General features: G+C 43.2%; 2 protein-coding genes across 2 annotated transcripts in view; both read left to right on the forward strand.

Annotated features, from left to right (window-relative positions):
* LOC309568970 (uncharacterized protein) overlaps nt 1–16576 on the forward strand; it is a gene marked incomplete at its 5' end in the record, with an annotated part of 48725 nt that extends 32149 nt beyond the window's left edge. The window contains one exon of the mRNA XM_082274734.1: nt 14944–16576. Coding sequence (XP_082130860.1) covers nt 14944–16162 — 1219 coding nt within the window. The remainder of the gene's footprint in view (nt 1–14943) is intronic.
* Nucleotides 5263–6104, forward strand: LOC309567864 (interferon-gamma-inducible GTPase 10-like). The gene has a single exon (XM_082273368.1). The coding sequence runs from the start codon at nt 5279–5281 to the stop codon at nt 6056–6058; it is 780 nt and encodes a 259-aa protein (XP_082129494.1). The 5' UTR covers nt 5263–5278; the 3' UTR covers nt 6059–6104.
* Nucleotides 16577–20239: the final 3663 nt, after the last annotated feature.

Genomic DNA, 20239 nt, shown 5'->3' on the forward strand with positions numbered 1-20239 from the left:
TGCAATTTGACAGGTCGCGGCCTATCGCCGGCAATGGCCCCGCTCCGACTTTGCAGCGCCGTACCGATTTGCAAAAAGTTGTTCCTGCACTACTTTTGCCAGATTTCAGGCGCAACTTCAATAGACATCTGTGCATGAAGCAGCACAGATGTCTTCCAAGTAGCGTTGCCACCTCATCCTTTTAGGCTCCTTTCACACTTGTGCATCTTGTCATGCAACTTTGGACATTAAAAGTTGCATAACAAGTTTTTCCCCATGTCTTCTAATGATACCCATTCATATATGTGCGACTTATAGTTGCAGCAACTTTAAACTTTCATGCAACTTGAGAGCCACAGACTTAAATGTTAACCCTCAGAAGTTGCATGAAAGTCATACCTGAATGTTGTTATACAATGCAACCGGTGTGCAACAGTTGTCCATTATCACTGGTCAAAAGTAATTCAAGTTGCACCCATCCAAAGTCTGTGCAACTTTGGAGTCGTACAAGTGTGAATAGAGCCTAAATCAGGGCACACATAATTACACAGGTTCTGTGGCTCATTAATGTGGTAATTAACTACTTCCCACAAACTGACGTAAACCTACGTCAGCTGCAAGAAATGGTTGTACCGGGGTGATGCCTGCAGCTAGAGGCATCATCCCGGTACCATTTTTTTAGAGCCGGAGGTTGGCTTTCAGGCGGCAATGGCCAATGCGTCTCGGGAGCCACTCAATCGTTACCCCAGCGAGCAGGAGGGGACGCTCCACCCCTCTGGCCGCCTTCCCTGGCTCTGCCCAGGTCTCCTGTCCCACCGGGAGACCCGAGCAACCAGCCGGCATGTCCGCCGGCTGGTTGGCGTCCCGATCAAAGCTGGATTCGGCTTCATTTGGATCTCCGATGATGTAACCCAGAAGCGGTGTCCCTGACGTCACGTCTGGCTGCTAAAGGCGCCGAATTAAAAAAAATACAGTATTCAAAAATGCCGTTTTTGGCATTTTTCATTCATTCAAGTGCAGTGGAGGGGTCTGGGGTCTTTTAGACCCCCGATCCCTCAATAAAGAGTACCTGTCACTGCATATTGCTGTCACAAGGGATGTTTACATTGCTTGTGACAGCAATAAAAGTGATCAGATTTTTTTTATTTTTTTTAAAAACCTGTGCTAAAATTAAAAAAATGAATAGGAGAAAAAAAATTTTAAGCGCCCCCCGCCGCTGTGAGCTTGCGCACGAAAAACGTATACGGAAGTCGCGCCCGCAAATGAAATCGCTGTTCAAACCACACGTGATGTATCGCCGTGATCGCCAGAGTGAGAGCAATAATTTAAAAAAAAAAGAGCTACTCTGTAACTCTAAACTGGTAACCATTTAAAGCATCGCCTATGGAGATTTTTATTGACCCTACTTTGTCGCCATTCCGCGGGTGTGTGCAATTTTAAACCATAACATGTTGGGTATCTATTTACTCGGCATGACATCATCTTTCACAATATACAAAAAAAATGGGCTAACTTTACTGTTTAGTTTTTTTTTTTTAAATGCATTGTAATGTATTTGGTGTAAAAATGGCGTTTGAAAGACCGCTGCAAATACCATGTGACAAAAAATATTGCAACATCGGCCATTTTATTCTCCAGAGTCTTTGCTAAAAAAAAAAATATATATATATATATATATATATATATATATATATATATATATATAATGTTTGGGGGTTCCAAGTAATTTTCTAGCAAAAAATACTGATTTTAACTTGTAAACAACAAGTGCCAGAAATGGGCTCGGTCCTTAAAGTGGAGTTTCACACTAATTTTCAACTTAACACCATACATAGCATTAACACATTCTAAAAACGAATTGGATAATTTTTTTTTTTTTGGTTCCCTTACCTTATTTTTCATTAAAAATACCTTCATTTCTTCCAACTTCCTCCTTATGCGGACAGGTTAGAGAATATCATTGTTTAAATGCACAAACAATGACTATTCTAGGGATATTTTTAGTTAAAAAAAATAATAAATTGGCCGGAACTCCACTTTAAGTGGTAATAAAGAATCTTTGTTCGGTTTTTAACTCGTCTATGGGCTGCTTTAGGAAGAATTTACACCGATGAATGTGCGATAACACAGGATAAAATCGCAGTTTTATCGAGCATTGCCACAATGCACTGCATATGTACTTTGTGGTTAATTTTTAATAACATTCCATTGACATTCTTTTGTACAGAGACAACCAGCCACCTGAACGTCCATTCACTGGGCTTCATGTATGTACACTGGTTACAGTGCACTGCTCTGCATGTATGTACACGGGTTACAGTGCACTGCTCTGCATGTATGTACACGGTTACAGTACAATGGGCTGCATGTGTGTACACAGGTTACAGTGCACTGCTCTGCATGTATGTACACTGGTTACAGTGCACTGCTCTGCATGTGTGTACACGGGTTACAGTGCACTGCTCTGCATGTGTGTACACGGGTTACAGTGCACTGCTCTGCATGTGTGTACATGGGTTACAGTGGGTTACAGTGCACTGCGCTGCAAGTATGTATATGGGTTACAGTGCACTGCGCTGCATGTGTGTACACGGGTTACAGTGCACTGCATGTGTGTACATGGGTTACAGTGCACTGCTCTGCATGTATGTACATGGGTTACAGTGCACTGTTCTGCATGTGTGTACATGGGTTACAGTGCACTGCTCTGCATGTGTGTACACGAGTTACAGTGCACTGCTCTGCATGTGTGTACACGGGATACAGTGCACTGCTCTGCATGTGTGTACATGGGTTACAGTACAATGGGCTGCATGTGTGTACATGGGTTACAGTGCACTGCTCTGCATGTGTGTACACGGGATACAGTGCACTGCATGTATGTACACGGGATACACATAGTTGCCAACGTTTACATGGGTTACAGTACAATGGGCTGCATGTGTGTACATGGGTTACAGTGCACTGCTCTGCATGTGTGTACATGGGTTACAGTGCACTGGGCTGCATGTGTGTACATGGGTTACAGTGCACTGCTCTGCATGTATGTACGTGGTTTACAGTACAATGGGCTGCATGTGTGTACACGGGTTACAGTGCACTGCTCTGTATGTATGTACACGGGTTACAGTGCACTGTTCTGCATGTGTGTACATGGTTTACAGTGCACAGCGCTGCATGTATGTACACAGGATACAGTGCACTGCTCTGCATGTATGTACACGGGTTACAGTGCACTGCTCTTCATGTAAGTACGTGGTTTACAGTACAATGGGCTGCATGTGTGTACACGGGTTACAGTGCACTGCTCTGCATGTGTGTACACGGGTTACAGTGCACTGCTCTGCATGTGTGTACACGGGTTACAGTGCACTGTGCTGCATGTATGTACACGGGTTACAGTGCACAGCGCTGCATGTGTGTACACGGGATACAGTGCACTGCATGTATGTACACGGGATACACATAGTTGCCAATGTTTGAAAAAAAATTACAGGGACACTTTGCAGCACAACTATCAATTTCTTACCACACCCACTTCCCTGAAGCTCCGCCGACTCCACATAATTAATCTGCGTCTACTTATCATCAGATTATAGGGTCTACTCAATAAAGAGAGAATTACAGGAAATTGAAAAGGGAATTTTAAACTTGAGGCCAATGTAGCAGAGTTGGAATAATTCTCCCATTCAGCTGCACTACTTCTGCCTACAGTTTAAAATTCTCATCACAATTCCCTGCAATTCTAAAGTGTGAAATGTGCTCAGGTGTGACCGTACAAAAAATTTAATATGTAAATATAAATAAAATGCAAAGTGTAAATAAGTACATTGCCGGGACAATGTAAATTACCCGGGACAGGCTCCTAATTGCCGGGACTGTCCCGGCAAAAACTGGACGGTTGGCAAGTATGGATACAGTGCATTGCGCTGCATGTATGTACATGGGCTACAGTGCACTGCGCTGCATGTAAGTACACGGGTTACAGTGCACTGGGCTGCATGGAAAGACACTTTTTTACAAACAAGCCCTTGCCACACCTCAAGTCATACATGTCAGATTTAATTTTACATTGTCTAATTCAGTAGAAAACTTACCACAACCAGCACTGCCTGTTTATAAAATAGTGTTGTCTTAACAGTGACATTTAAGTGGGTTTAAACTGTTGATAGCAGCTGTTCTAGGTGTCCTCATTTCTTATCTGGTGACATATAATCTGTGGAACCCAACAAGTTCCAATTCCCAGGGTACTCTATCATGCATATCTCTCTTTTAATGACATATTCATATTCCCCCAAAACCCAACACTTGACCTATGAACTCCCACCAAATCTATTCACAGCTCCAAACTTCATTAGACCAGTCAAGGGCGTAACTACAGGGGTTGCAGGGGTTTCAATTGCAACCGGGCCCCATGCTTCAGGGGGCCTGTGTGGCTCCCCTGTACACCTGGATAGGAGGGGCGGCGGGGGCAAAATGTAGAGAAATCACTGTCCTCCTTTTTCCTCCTGTAGCTGCAGGAGGAAAATGGAGGAGATTGGTTCCTCTGTATACTGCCCCCGCTGTCTGCTGTCTCTCGGACCCTGTTGTGAGCTCCCCTGCCCCCCCCCCCCCCCACTGTGCTCCCTTCCCTCTCCTGCCGGATGCTGCAGTGGATGTGTCACAATAGAGAACCAGGAAGGGGTCGGTAAATATGTAATTTACCAGCTCCTTCCTTTTCTGAATGGACAGAGTCATAGTCAGTGACATTGAAAAAAATAAAATAAAAACTACTGACACCAGTGGGTGAACTTCCAGGATCGCAAAGGTCACACTTGCGACCGGGCCCTGGCATTACACCACTGTGGGGAGGCCCCAAGATGGCAGGAAAGGGTTCCACTGCAGAACTTGTGAAAGGGTCTCGCAATGAGAGTAAAGGGCCCCAGGATCAGTGGAAAGAGCCCCAGGCTTGAAGAGAAGGGCCCTGGCCAGGGGTCCGGGGGGCCCTTCATGGTTTCTTGCACCGGGGCCCTGAAGGTTCTAGTTACGCCTCTGAGACCAGTGAAGGATTAAAACAAATCTGGCCTCTCCAAACTGATAAACATTCCTAGGATGGAGGTCTTGGCTGTGATGGAACTACTCATCCACTATTTCCTTTTATAACTGACTCAAATAGATATATTTTATAAGATGGAGAATAACGTACAAGCATCAATAAAAATACCAACCAAAATTCATATATCTTTTAATGTGCAAATACCTTCCAATTATGGTTGATGTTCCTTTTCCCCAGGACTCGGAGACTGGTTCAACCATAAGAATGGATGCAAGTGCAGGTTATGGATTTAGTCCACTTTCTGATGAGGAAATACGGGAGATTGCACAAGCTCTACAAGATAGTAATGCCACATCAAGAGGTGGTACTGTGTCCGAAACTGAGCTACGAGAGATCATAAATGCATTGCAGGAAACTACATTGTGTGAGACGGCTGGGAGGAATACTCAGCAAGAGGATAGCACTGAAAATCCTGTAGTAAATATTGCTGTAATAGGAGAATCTGGATCTGGAAAGTCCACTTTTGTCAACGTCATCCGGGGTCTTAAAGATGATGAAACTGAAGGTGCTGCAAAAACTGGAGTGGTAGAAACCACAAAATATCCAACAGCTTACGCACATCCCCAGTATAATAATGTCTTGTTTTGGGACCATCCTGGCTCAGGAACCCCTAGTTTTAGCTCGGATAGCTATCTAAAAATTGTTAATGTCCATCAATACAACTTTTTCATCATCATAGCATCAGAACGAGTTAGACAAAATGAGATGGAATTAGCAAAAGCGCTCTGGTCAATGGGAAAGAAATTGTTCTTCGTAAGAAACAAAATTGACTGTGACTTGAAGGCCAGCAAACTTCGTAGAAGGAAGACCTACAATGAAGAAAGAATTTTGACCGATATTCGAGATAACTGTATGAAAAATCTTATGGACTGTGGAATAGGACTACCAAGTGTATTTCTTCTGTCATGCTTTGAGCGCGAAAAGTATGACTTCCATCTTTTGAGGAAGACACTAGAAAAAGAACTTACAAGACAAGGAAGATAACATACCTGCATATCCAACATATTTATATTTGTGATGTAGGCTGCAAATATGTAAAAATGTAAAAAAGTAAAATATCCAAGTATTCTTTATAATGTTATAATTTGTTTGTATAATGATGTTTGGAGATAATGTGTGTTCATTAAAAAACAAAAAATAGAAGAGTAGGAGCCAAGTACATTGTTTATGTAGCCTTTGCCTCCACACAGATCGCAAATAGAGAAGATGGCCCATTGCTACATGAGCATTGACCTAGAGAGCCAGGTCATCAAGTTCGAGCTAAGTTGGCACCTCACTGTTGATCATTTTGGCCCCTCTATATAGACATCAGTTCTAACGTGTCTCATCAACTGTAAAAAGTGACCATATCACCACAGGATCATTTGTACAGGTAGGCCATGCTGTAATTGAATACTTACCTTTTCGGTGGTCTGTGTCTTCGAACTCAGTAACTTTGCTGCTCTCCTAAAGCCCCGTACACACGCAACGATTATCGGCCGACTGATCGTCCGTCTTTTGTCCAGGGTGGTGTTTTGTTGGTTGGAATGTGCCTAGACTGCACACGAATTTTCTCGCCCAACAAAAATCTGCTTCAGAAGTGATGTCATGTGTTGGTTTGCTTTCTTTGTGTTCTTTCTTCTCTGAGCATGCCCAGACTTGCTCATCAGATTTTTCCCTGTCGAAATCTGTACTGACTGCACGAAAATCGGCGGCGTTTTGACGGCGGACAAACATTTTATAGCCTGCACACCAGATTTTTTTCGGCCGGAAAGTCGGAGTCGGTTGTCGGAAGCATCATACTAACAAGCCGAAAATCGGCAGATCGGACGTTGGACGAAAATTTCCTGCCAATTTTCGACGCGTGTATACAGGGATTAACACTGCAGGTATTCCACATTTCTTAATGTGTGAATAACGGCTCTTCCCTCCAAACTCTTTGTCCTCTTGCCTGCTGGTATGTCACTACAAGATGTATGAGCCAGTTGGGGGAACCACAGAATGCAGAGCAAGTATTCAACACACCCAGAAGTGTGTTCTACATGGAATGGCCTAGGAGCAGCAAAGCAGCAGAGTTTGAAGGCACAGGTCACCTGGAAAGGGGAGTTTATAGCATTTTCTATTAATTACAGGGTGGACTTTCTTTAAATGTGACTGGGGGGCGCAGGGTTGCTGTAATTGAAACTCCTACTGAGAGAAATGCTGTAGCTATTGTAGCACTGCCCCCTAGAGGACTGCTGGTAAATGACACCTTTGGGTTCCCTGAGTTACCTGTAGCAACTGCTTGCAGAAATCTTAACACTTTATGTTCTTGGCTCAGTCAATGATCAGTCTAGGGGTAGTTGCTTAATTTATATTGGGATGGAAGAAGGGATGAGTGGGGTACTCCAACTGTTTAACTATTCACAATTCAGAGGACTTATAGCTTAAGAATGTGGCAAGGCCGCTACTTCATCCTGCCACTTGAATAAAGCTGAGGTAAGTGTTCCTATTTGTGTTTCTCTTCAGGGTACTCCCCCAGTACCCCCTTTCTCTCCACTTGCTGACACCCGTCCACTGACAATACTCCCAGAGTGGTCCCCTTCCTGGGCAGACCCCTGTGCAAGATCCTCTGTACTCACGATACTGTTTTTTACAGATTCTCACAGTGCCCCAACTCCTCCAGTCAGCTCTCCTGGACCTCTGGGTTCAGCCTCGCACCACTGGCTCACCAGGCCAAATGCCTGTGACCATCACCAACTGCTGCAGAAGAGGAGGCAGCCGCCACCTTCCTTCTGGGACTTTGCGTCCCGCCAAAAGACCTCATGTGCCTGTAGCTTTTTATACCCTGCCCGATAATGCTCCAAGACCAACTGTCTGTGCCAATCCCTAGAGCAGTACCAAAAGCCTGTGTGTCATTGGCCAGGTTTCCTCGAGCATCCAATGTGCCTCCCCATTGGATCAGCTGGGGACACTCCCTTAGACCAGATGAATCACACACTGGGCACACTGATCAGACCTAAATCGCAGATCCTGCTCCCTGATAAGCCAAGTGCAATATAGAATTTGTCTGCTGCTCCTCTGATAGGCAGACAGAGCCAAAACTACACTCACTATCTAGCACCTGACTAGGAGGGTGCTATACTACTATTGCTGACCTCTTTCTGAAAATGCTAATCACCAGGATCACCAACAAGCATGAAGGTCAGGAATATCTGAGTTAGGTCAGAGATCCTTAGCCTGCATTTTTGTTCTGGGTTGATCGTTTAGAAAGCACTGAAAACATTGAACTAGAATGGTAGCCAAGTATTTTCAAAAGGTGAGAACTCAACAATGGTTGTCTTAATGCTTCTTAAAGTGGTTCTCCATCCTTGCATACCTTGCAATGAGTCCTGAATATTTCAGATGCTCACCCGCCCAGCGATCCAGCAGTGCCTTGCAGAATCCTGTCTGAATTCTGACCCTGCTTGGTCCCATGCTGTTCTCTTTTTACGTATAGTACATCATCCTGAGGCCTGCTGGCTCTTGTGGGTTTAGTTTCAGGGCCTTGTGATGCCTCTTCGCTAAGCCCACAACCTCTCCTACTTTCTCTATGAACCGCTATAACTCCTGGGATATGTGATGCACATATCCCAGGAGCCATAGGAGACATCATTCCTAGGTGAATGACGGGCATTAGGGGGTGGGACAGAACTTTTTTTTTATTTAAACAAAAAAAGTGCACTTCATATGGGGAGAAGGGGTGGGGAGGAGGGAACTTCACAATAGACGTGAAGTCCCACTTTAAGTACTGGTTTTACCTAAACCCACCTCCAGCCAAAACGTTCTTTAGTTTAGGATAGTGTGGTGGTGATGAGGCTTTGTCAAGTTTTCGTTTCTCATAGCGCAAAAAAGAACAGTTTAAGGATTGCCAACTTTTTTTAGATATAGTATCTGCTTTATTTATCATAGAAAAGAGTTATGTATTTATATATGCAATTAAAGTCTATATTTTGCCAATGTATTTTGCATGCCAAAAGATTTTCAAGATTTAACTAAATCCTACATTAAACGTTCTTAAATGGAAAATATAATGGTTTACGGGTATTTGTTTTATGTTTTAAACTGATATTTTAGATGTAGCACGCTCCTAGGTAGGTGATAGGTAGGTAAAGTCTAGTGTCTCCTCCTTTATCAGGAGAGCCTGATCAGTAGTTCTGCCTGTTGCATGTGTCCAAGGTGTGATTCATCTGGGCTGAGGGAGTGTCCCCACTGTATCCAATAGGGGAGCCTGTAGGACAGTAGAGGAAACCCAGCCAGTGACACACAGGCTTTTGTAACTGTCCCAGTGGGCTGGCACAAACAGTGGTGCATCCTCGGATATGTTATAAAAGCCAAGGGCACATGTGGCAAGGTGTCTTTGGGCGAAAGCCAGGTCCCAGAAGGAGGGTGACATCTGTCTCTCCTTCTGCTGCTGTAGATGGTGGTCACAGGTGGTCGGCCTTGTGAGCCAGGAGTGTGGAGCTGAGCCAGGAGGTCCAGGAAAGCTGACGGGTGGAGTCGGAGGAAGAGCAATCTTGGGAAAAACAGTGTCCGTGAGTACCGGGAATCTTGCCGGGGGTTTGCCCAGGAAGGGGACCACTCCATTGGAGAGTCAGTGGACAGGTGTCAGTGCACACAGCAAGTGAGAAAGTGGGTGCCAAGTTAGAACCCTGAAGAGTAATTCAAGCAAGAACACATTATCTATCTTCACTTCAGTGGCAAGGTGAAGCAGCGGAAACAGAGGGGAAAAAGCCGCTCAGGTGAGACATTAATCCTGGTGCAGGTCAGATCCGTCATCCGCAATAGCAGAAAATCAAAAGTAGGACCGCACTTAAAGATAAGATGAAATCAATGCTATCCTTTATTCCTCATGGATAAATTCGTGCATCAAAAGACATGCCAGGTTGACACGTCACGATACAAATGATCGCTTACTCATAACCACAAGGTGAAGCAGCGGCCTTGCCACACACTACAGCTAGTTGTCCTCAAGATTGTGCATAGTTCATAGTTGGAGTATCCCACTCATCCCTTCTCCTACCCCAGTTCCAATAAAAACACAAAAACCAACATCCCCTGTATTGATTTTTCACTGAGCCAAGGACTTTCAATGCTAATCAGGTTGAACTAGATGGACTGATGTCTTTATTCAACCTCAACTACTATGTAACTATGTAATTATCTGCTATCAGTTGCTAAAGGGTAACCTAGGGGAATCCAGAAAGTGTAATTCTCAGCAGTCCTCTAGGGGGAAGTGCTACATACAGTATTTACAAACTTTATTTAACAAATAAACATTTGATACAGGATGTACATTTGACACAGGATTTCCAGAGCACTATGGGTTTTATAAGGAGAGAGTGCAGTGGAAGTTGTTTCCTTTCAGACACTCCAATTAAAACCTCAGGAATTCACTGGGTGAGATATAAGAGAATGGGATTTGGAACTGATTTCAGTATATGGCCATAATACCCTTTTAATCAATCCACACAAATCATACATGCTCTACCAAGGATTCCAAATAAAAGGTAATGGGCAATGTTTCTTGAATATGGCAGCAACTGGATTGTCGAGAAGGTCATTGACAATATCAAAATAAAGAATATCATTCGGATTTTCAGCCTATGTTAGCAGTGGTTTGGCCGCCTTTATGGCCATTGTTCCTCCCTTTGCATTGGGGTGTTTTATCCCTTGCTGTTTTCATGCCCTAATTTCCAGGAGTTGGGTTCATGAGGCTCCTTTTGGAACATGTGTCTGCTTTTAAAGCTATATACGTAGATGGGTTCCACAGCTTCCTGATGAAGTAGGCAGGATGACCTGTGAAACACATTGAAAACTAATACACCTCCACCCCAAGACCAGAACTGGCAGCTACGTTAAGGATAAATGGACCATCATCCTATAAAGAATTTATTTGGCTGAACCCGGGGGTATTTTAAATGTGGGTTTCAGAGAAAAGGTACACCAATCTTCTAAAATTATTGTAAACCTCCATAGCAGGGAATACATTTGTACCCAGAACTCCTGAATTTAAAAAATATGCAGAATTTTGTGATAATACATTTTTTTTTTTTTTTTCAAACATTTGGTTAGATATGTTGTAGCAGCTGAAAATTCCCATTATTCTCTTCTATTTTTTTGGTGTGTATATGACAAAGGTTGGTCTTTGATTTGTTGCCATGTACTCTCTACTTTGCCTTATTTAAAACAGTGCTATTGAGTTTTTACAAGTTTCTAATTAACTAATAATATATATATATATATATAATTTATTATTATTATTATTATTATTATATTTTTTTTTTTCTGTTCATTTTAATGCAGGGTAAACCTTTATTTCCTGTCCTGGAGACACAACAGGAAGTGAGAGGCAGTCTCTTTAAAGTGAGGGGCAATCCCATTTTAGATAGATAGATGTCATTGGAGCGGGTGACAACCATTGGAAGCGTTTCACTCTATTCCTGTTCTGATGTGACATAATATTTTGATTTTGGCTTCTTTCACATGGCCGCTCAGTTTTTTTCCTCCGCTGCAACACTTTCTTTTTTTTTTCGCGGACACGGATGACACTTGTGTCATCCGGTCCGTATGTCCGCATATCACCCCATCTGTTTGCGGATGATATACGGACATAATGTATGTCTATGGGGATTGTGGATGTCAGCGGATGACACCGCTGACATCCGATTTTGCTTCCTTTCCGTTTTTTAAACGGAAGAAAAATAGGGTTCTGTTCCGTTCCAAAAAACAGAACAGAACTGAAAGGAGGCAAATCGGATGTCAGTGGATGGTCATCCGCTGACATCTGCAATCCCATAGACATGCATTATGTCCGTATATCACCCGCAAACGGATGGGGTGATATACGGACATACGGAAGGCCCGTGTGAAAGGGGCCTTTGCAATCAATTTCTGTTTTAACCACTTGACGACTGCTCACTGTGCCTCTACTGCGGCACAGTGGCTCGTTATCGTCCAGCGACGTAGTACTACGTCGCTGGACTTCTCCCCTTGTGGGCGGCACTCACGCGCCGCCGGAGGCTCGCTCCCGCTGTATTCGTTCACAGCGGGAGTTGGGCCAGGGGAGGAGCAGCGGTGATCACCGCTGCTCTTCCCTGATCGTCGGGGAATCGAGTTTGGAGATCCGCCCGCTTTTGTAAACAGACAGTGACAGATTGCAGGGTTCAGCATAGCTGAACATGCGATCTTTCCCTGTGTCACTCAGTCACCTCCCCCCACACACGTCAGTAAGCACCAGGCATACATTAACCCCTCCCTCTCCAATAAAATTAACCCCTTCCCTGCCAGTGTCATTTTTACAGTAACAGTGCATATTTATAGCACTGATTACTATAGAAATGTCACTGGTACCCCCAAAAGTGTCAAAAATGTCAGTCAAGGGTCCAATCTGTCCGCCGCAATGTCGCAGTCCCGCAAAAAAAAAATCGCAGATCGCCGCCATTACTCGTTAAAAAAAAACACACCAAAAATGACAGAAATCTTTCCCTTAGTTAGTAAACGCAATAACTTTTGCGCAAACCAATCAAAATACGCTTATTGTGATTTTTTTTTTTTTTTTACCAAACATAGGTAGCAAAAAACAAATTGGCCAAAAATTTAAAAACATTTTGATTTTTAAATTTTTTTTAGGGGGAATTTCATATAAAAAAATTTGAAAAATATTGTTATTTTTTCAAAATTTACGCTCTTTTTTTGTTTATAGCGCAAAAAGTAAAAATTGCACAGGTGATCAAATACCACCAAAAGAAAGCTCTGTTTGTGGGAAAAAAAGGACGTAAATTTTGTTTGGGCACGACCGCGCAATTGTCAGTTAAATTCGCACAGCGCCGAATCGCAAAAAGTGGCCTGGACGTAAGACAGCAAAATCATCCAGTGGTAAAGTGGTTAAAGCGGAGTTCCAGCCATTTACTCACCTGTCCAACGGTCCAGCGATGCGGCCGCCGGAAGCCTCGATCCTCTCCCACGGCGCCGGCATCACTGCTGTGGGCACCCGGCTGTTACAGTTTGCGGCTTCACAGCCGGGTGCCCACTGCGCATGCGCGAGTCGCGCTGCGCGCCGTGATTGGCCGGCAATCTTCTGGGACCTCTGACGTGTCCCAGAAGATTGCAGGGAGGGAGGGGGAGAGGAGAACTTCCGCTCAGGGCGCCGCGGCGCTCCGAGCGGAAGTGGGAGCGGGTACCTGTCAAAACTAGGTACCCGCTCCCCCCCCCCCAAAAAATGACATGCCAAATGTGGCATGTCGGGGGGTCAGGACTCCCTAAAGCGGAAGTTCCACTTTTGGGTGGAACTCCGCTTTAATGACAATGGTCACCAGGACAGACAGTGAGGTGAATCTCCCCAGCGGTGATACAAAAAGCCACCGTATAGGGTTCATGCACCACCAAAACTCTACCAAAAAAAACTATAATGTTAAATATGCTTTAAAAGATCAGGCTATCCAAAAGTAATAATTTAGTTACAAACTGAATCAATCACTGGCTTAGTATTCTTTTTGATCCCAAAAGCAGAAACATTGTATTTCGGTATCCTAGCAAAGGCTAATATTTTAATTCAAAGATCTTTCAAAATGTGATTTTTAGTCCTAAAAACCGATCCATAGAATATATTTATTTAGTATTATTAGGGCATGGCAAACAGGGCATTCGCTTAAGGCCAAAGCTAAAATGACAGAAAGCAATCCATGTATTGTCATGCTGACTGTATTCCTAATGGAAGGAAGTAATAGCAGCTCTATGACATGTGGGGTATTAAACTAAGGGCAACTGTGAAGGTGATGTATTGGATGGATTGGATTGGATTTAGTATGGGATCAATCCTGTCAAGTTAAAAATAAATCCTGATGGTGTATTACTGCAATACAAGAGGTATGATCAGGGCTGCTGTTAGAAATCGCGGGGCCCCGTACAGACTACCTGGCAGGGCCCCCCCAAGAAAATATTAAAGATATATTTAGCTAAAATTACAACAAAATCCCTATTCGCAGACACAAATATAACATAACTCGCATAATTCCGGCTAAATCTAAAAAAAAAAAATAAAAAAAAAATATGTTAAATAAAAATGAACATGAGATGAGAAAAATATACAGGCTGGGCAGTTGGAGCTCAGTGATCAGAGAGACAGAGAGAGAGAAACAAAGTTACAAATACACTCCTAAGCAGAGATAACATTAGAGCCAGTGCTGGGAGGGGGGCCCACACAAGGGAGGGGATTAGTGAGGGACGACTGTCTCTTTCTCAACAGATACAAGCTGATAGCAGGGAGAGGGACAGATCCGATTCAGGTGCTGGAGGAAGATTTCTGTATTTGTTGTCCATCACTAATCCCCCTCTCTGTGTGGGCCCCCCTGTGTGCTGGGGCCCCCTACAAGAGGGCTGGTGGTCCCCCCCCCCATCCGCGGCCCTGGGTATGATGCTTACCTCTGCAGTAGCCTGTGTCTCCTGTCTCCTACTTCCTCTCTGTACCAGTGCTCTAGCTTCCATTATTCTCTTTGGTATTTGACAATTGTGGTAGTATTGGATGTCCATGTACCCAATGGCGTGCTGTGGCTCCATCCTCTGAACCCTATATTACTGTTGTGTTCTGTAGTGACATAGGAGTCAGAGGAAGAAACCACAGCATGCCGCAGGGGATGCAAACATCCAACATTCCCAGGGGTGTTGAACTCTGAACTCTGAAGAATTTTACAGAGGCTGCAGCACTACAATGGAGGGAAGATGGGAGACATAGACCACAGGAGAGGTGAATATAATTACCTCTTTTATCTTAGAAGAGTTCCATGGGGACCTTTTTTTTTTTTTTTAAGAGAATGACAGGGTTTTTTTAAATGTCATGTAACATTATTTTTATTATTTTTCTTTTTCTTTAGGAAATTTTCTGACTTGGATTCTTTGGAATCATATGATATTATCTTTGATGAAGAAGTGAAGGAATTTAGGGAAGCTTTGGAAGAAGGTGACCTATGTACAGCAACCGAAAAGCTCCAGCAGTCTCTGAAAGATATTGAAAATGCTCCATTAAACATTGCAGTAACAGGAGAGTCTGGATCGGGAAAGTCTACTTTTGTCAATGCCATCCGTGGCCTGGATAATGATGAAGAAGAAGGTGCTGCTAGAACAGGAGTCACAGAGACCACGAAGGAAACAAAAGCCTATCCACATCCACAGTACAATAACGTGACATTTTGGGATCTACCCGGCATTGGGACCCCAAATTTTAACCCAAATAATTACCTTAAAGATGTTGAGTTCCATCGATATGACTTTTTTATAATCATGTCATCAGAACGTTTTCGACACAATGATATGGAGCTGGCTAAAGAGATTAAGTCCATGGGAAAGAAATTTTACTTTGTGCGATCGAAAGTAGACTCTGACATGTATGCTTCTCAAATGCGTAGGAAAAAGTCATTTAATGAAGAGAATATATTGAAAGAGATTCGGGATGACTGCATTCAATGCCTAAATGATGGAGGAATCCAAGATCCAAAGGTGTTTCTCCTCTCCTCTCTGGACTTTAACAAATATGACTTCAATGAAATGCGAGAGACTCTAGAACAGGAGCTTCCAAGCCAAAAGCGACACGTATTCATGTTATGTTTGCCCAATATTTCTCTCCCAATTCTAGAAAAGAAAAGAGAAGCCTTGAGGAAGCAGATCTGGAAGTGGTCAAGTGTCTCCTGTGCTGTGGCAACAGTCCCTATTCCAGGACTGTCAGTGGCTTGTGATGTTGGTATCTTAGTGAGAGAAATGAGAAAATATCGGGATGCATTTGGTCTGGATCAAGGATCTCTTGAAAAGTTGGCCGACAGATTTGGTAAAGAGGTCAATGAGTTGAAGTCTGTGATCAAGTCACCTATAGTGGTAAAAGAGATCAACAAAGAGCTTGTCACCACCTTATTAACCAGAGGAGCAACCGGGTCACTCATGTTCGTTGAATATTTAGCTAGTAATATACCTGTGATTGGCACAGCGGCAGCAGGTGGCATCTCGTTCGGTACAACATATTTAATGCTTTATTGCTTCTTGAAAGATATCGCTGAAGATGCAGTAAGAGTTCTCGAAAAAGCTTTAGAGTCTGCAGTTTAGAAAATATTATCAGATGTGGAATACTCATAGGAATGGTACATCCACAGCTTCTAAAAGACCTGTTAATTACATTACAAATGTGCACAATATGGCTAAATGTGTGTGGACTTCTAACTATCACACCTACCGATTTTGCTCAAAGTGTGTGGACTCCCCTCCCAATTATTGACTTCACGTATTTCCAGTGAAGGGTATTGTTAATGATACAGCAATCATTTGCACATTTCTAACCTTGAGCAAAAGTTTGGAAAAGGTCCTTTTCTGTTCAGCATGACTACACCCCTATGAACAAAGCCAACTCCATGAAGACATGGTTTGATGAGTTTTGGTATGGAGTGGCCTGCAGGAAGCCCCGACCTCCACCCCAATGAACAGCTTTGGGATAAATTAGAATGCTGGTTTCTATCCAGGTCTTCTCATTCAAGATCAGAAACTGGTTTCACAAATGTTCTTTTGGCTAGATGGGCCCAAAATCCCTACAGAAATACTCCAAAATCTTAAGGAAATCCTTCCAAAAAAATGAAAGCTGTTATAGCAGCAAAGAGGGGGCCAACTCCATATTGGTAGCATGAATGGGGTGTCCAGCAAGCTCATATTGGTGTGATAGTCAGGCGTCCACAAACATTTTGCTGCGTAGTGTATCTTGCATCCAAAAGTCCAAGTCTTTCCTTAACCTGTTATAGAGCACTTGATGGAACCTTTCCCCTCTTCTTCTTTAAGTGAAATCAGTCATTAGATAAGCAATGAGGCCCCCATTGCTGGCTTAATCTTCTAAAAGTTCTTCTTGTTAGCGGCCATGCTAACCCTCCACTTCATTATTTTGTAATCCTTGAGGAGTAAGAACTTCTGATTTTGGTTTGATTCTCTCAATCTGCATACTTGTTGTATGCCAGAGACTGAAAGTATTAAATCCAATGTTTTAGTAAAACAGCCAGGTTTCTATTCTGTTTAGAAGGAGGTCCTGTATGTAGTAGTAGGCCCTATGTTTACGATAGGTTGTCTAACTACCTCATTTGAGAGGCTAGTGACCAGGGCTTTTTTTCAGCAGGAACACGGGGGAACGCAGTTCCGGCACCTCCAGCACTGAATGTATGTAATGGCAAGGGGTGTAGGGTGTGCTGGAGGGTCTATTAATGCTGGCTGCTGGGGGATCTGTTGTCACTGGTGGGGACTTGTTTTTGTGTAAGGGTCTAATTTTACTGGTTGGGGATCTATTATAGCTGGGGGGTCTTATGTTGCTTGTAGGGATCTACTGTTGAGGTAGAGGTATATTGTTACTGGCTGCTTGGAGATCTGTTGTTGCTGCTAGATCTATTGATGCTAGCTGCTTGGAGATCTGTTGTTGAGCTAGGGGATCTATTGATGCTAGCTGCTTGGAGATCTGTTGTTTCTGCTGGAGGGTCTATTGATACTAGCTGCTTGGAGATCTGTTGTTGCTGCTGGAGGGACTATTGTTGCTGCTGGAGGGCCTATTGATGCTAGCTGCTTGGAGATCTGTTGTTGAGCTAGGGGATCTATTGATGCTAGCTGCTTGGAGATCTGTTGTTTCTGCTGGAGGGTCTATTGATGCTAGCTGCTTGGAGATCTGTTGTTGCTGCTGGAGGGCCTATTGTTGCTGCTGGGGGGGCTATTGATGCTAGCTGCTTGGAGATCTGTTGTTGAGCTAGAGGATCTATTGATGCTAGCTGCTTGGAGATCTGTTGTTTCTGCTGGAGGGTCTATTGATGCTAGCTGCTTGGAGATCTGTTGTTGCTGCTGGAGGGCCTATTGTTGCTGCTGGAGGGCCTATTAATGCTAGCTGCCTGGAGATCTGTTGTTGAGCTAGGGGATCTATTGATGCTAGCTGCTTGGAGATCTGTTGTTTCTGCTGGAGGGTCTATTGATGCTAGCTGCTAGATCTGTTGTTGCTGCTGGAGGGCATATTGTTGCTGCTGGAGGGCCTATTGATGCTAGCTGCTTGGAGATCTGTTGTTGCTGCTGGGAGAGTCTGGTGGTGCTGGGGTCGGTCTTTTGTTTCTTGGGGTGTTTTTTTTTGCTGTGGATGGTCCATTGTTGTTGTGTGGGGGAATTATTGTTGCTGGGGTAGGTTCTATGGTTGCTGTGGTTGGTTTATTGTTGCTGGGGTCCATTGTGGTTGGGGGGGGGGTCTAATATTGTGTGAGGGATCTATTGTTGCTGGAGTGGGGTCTAGTTTTGCTGGGGGATCTATTTTACTGCTTTTCTTGTTATTAGACCAGAATAAATTCCATACAAATTATTTAGCAGTACTGAGAGGAGGGCAGGGGGTGGGATAAAGGGACGGCGCTCTGAGGTGGGTAAGGGGGCAGACACATGGAGGGAGGGGCTCAGAAGGGGAGAGCTCCTGCACCTATTCTGTTAGAAAAAAAGCCCTGCTAGTGACACAGTTGAAAAAAACATTCAGACCACCAATCACTGCAAATCAAAATCGCATAAGTTGTCATCATAGAGACCAGGGGTTCTCCAAGCTTCTCAGCACGAGGGCCACATCTTCTATTTTAAGAATATCTGTAGGCTGAAAAATAATCAGTTTTATATATGAATGCATAAAATTTAGGACCCCCCTTAAATCTAGGAGTACAAAGCAGAGTCCCTCCATCGATCCAAGCTGGACCAATGTAACTTTGTAAAAAATTGCCATACCAGGATTTTTTCTTTAGGTAACTTATGCCTCGTTTCCACTGAGCGGATCGGTTCGGGTCGGTTCGGTACGGTACGCTAATTTGAGTGTTTCCATTATGAAAGTGGCCCATACAACCGAACCAAACCTCACCATTCCTGGTCCTGCTTCAGATGTAGGGCCATAGGAAATGGTACGGTACGGTTAGGGCGGAGCTACTGGCGTCACACGATAGAGTCCACTGATTGGCGGACAGGAAACCATCAATGCTCACGTCAAATGAAAGAGCAAAACAAACACCTCATTTGGTGTAAACCCCGCATGGCCCCTGGTGGCCCGACTTGCAGTGGAAACGCTCACCTGAATAGACCGGACCATTCTAACCCTTCCAAACTGTACCGACCCGAACCGTTCCGCTCAGTGGAAACGAGGCATTAGTAGACAAAGTTGCTATGGAACTAAACCAGAGTAGGGGAATGGGGTTCAGAGTTTTGTATATGAATGATTTCATTTTTGTAACCGTTTCCTGTAAAAAGTAGGTATCCAATATAGAACGGCAAATACCTGACCGGGAGACTACCAAAATGGATCAGCAATTCACAGAATAAAAAAGAAAAGGATTAAAAAATCACAAAATCCACAAGACAATGCATTGAGTGACTGTTTAAAGAATGATCACATAGTATAGTGAATGGTCTAATGAAATTTATTGTATAAGGTTCATAGGGCATAACAATGCTACAATACATTTCTCTTTAATCTTTTAAAGGACAAATTTATCTAATCTCCTTTCTAAACTAAACAAGATCAGTTTTACTAAAGTTTTGTTATAATTGATAATGTAATCTATTTTTATTAATTAAATTCCCTGCTTGTGAAATTCCGGCATTCTTTGATTAGAATGATGATTAGAAGTAAAATAAATAAATTGTGTTATTCACACTCAAGACTCGTTCTTCACTACTCCTATTTTTAAAGCAAGAAATTACAATTCTGTTATGCTTTTGTATTTTTGAAAATGTTATATATTTATTAGAGGTACTTGTATAGCACCGTCAACGTCAATTTACGTAGCGCTTTCCATATATATTGTACATTCAGATCAGTCCCTGCCTTTAACCTCTTCTGGACTGGAAGATTTTCCCCCTTAATGACCAGGCCATTTTTTTTTGCCATTTTTTTTTGCCATTTTTTTTTTGCGATTCGGCACTGCGTTACTTTAACGGACAATTGCGCGGTCGTGCGACGTACCCAAAAAAATCAATGTCCTTTTTTTCCCCACAAATAAACTTTCTTTTAGTGGTATTTGATCACATGTGGGATTTTTATTTTTTGCGCTATAAGTAAATAAAGATCGACAATTCTGAAAAAAAAAAAAAAAACAACAATATTTTTCACATTTTGCTATATAACCTTCCCAATAAAACTTAAAAATCAAA

This window comes from Pelophylax lessonae, assembly GCF_965119305.1.
Source record: "Pelophylax lessonae genome assembly, chromosome: 12".
NCBI lineage: Eukaryota > Metazoa > Chordata > Amphibia > Anura > Ranidae > Pelophylax > Pelophylax lessonae.

Bases quoted from the DNA above. Each gene is read 5' to 3' on its own strand.
- LOC309567864 (XM_082273368.1), top strand. From the start codon at position 5,279: ATGGATGCAAGTGCAGGTTATGGATTTAGTCCACTTTCTGATGAGGAA.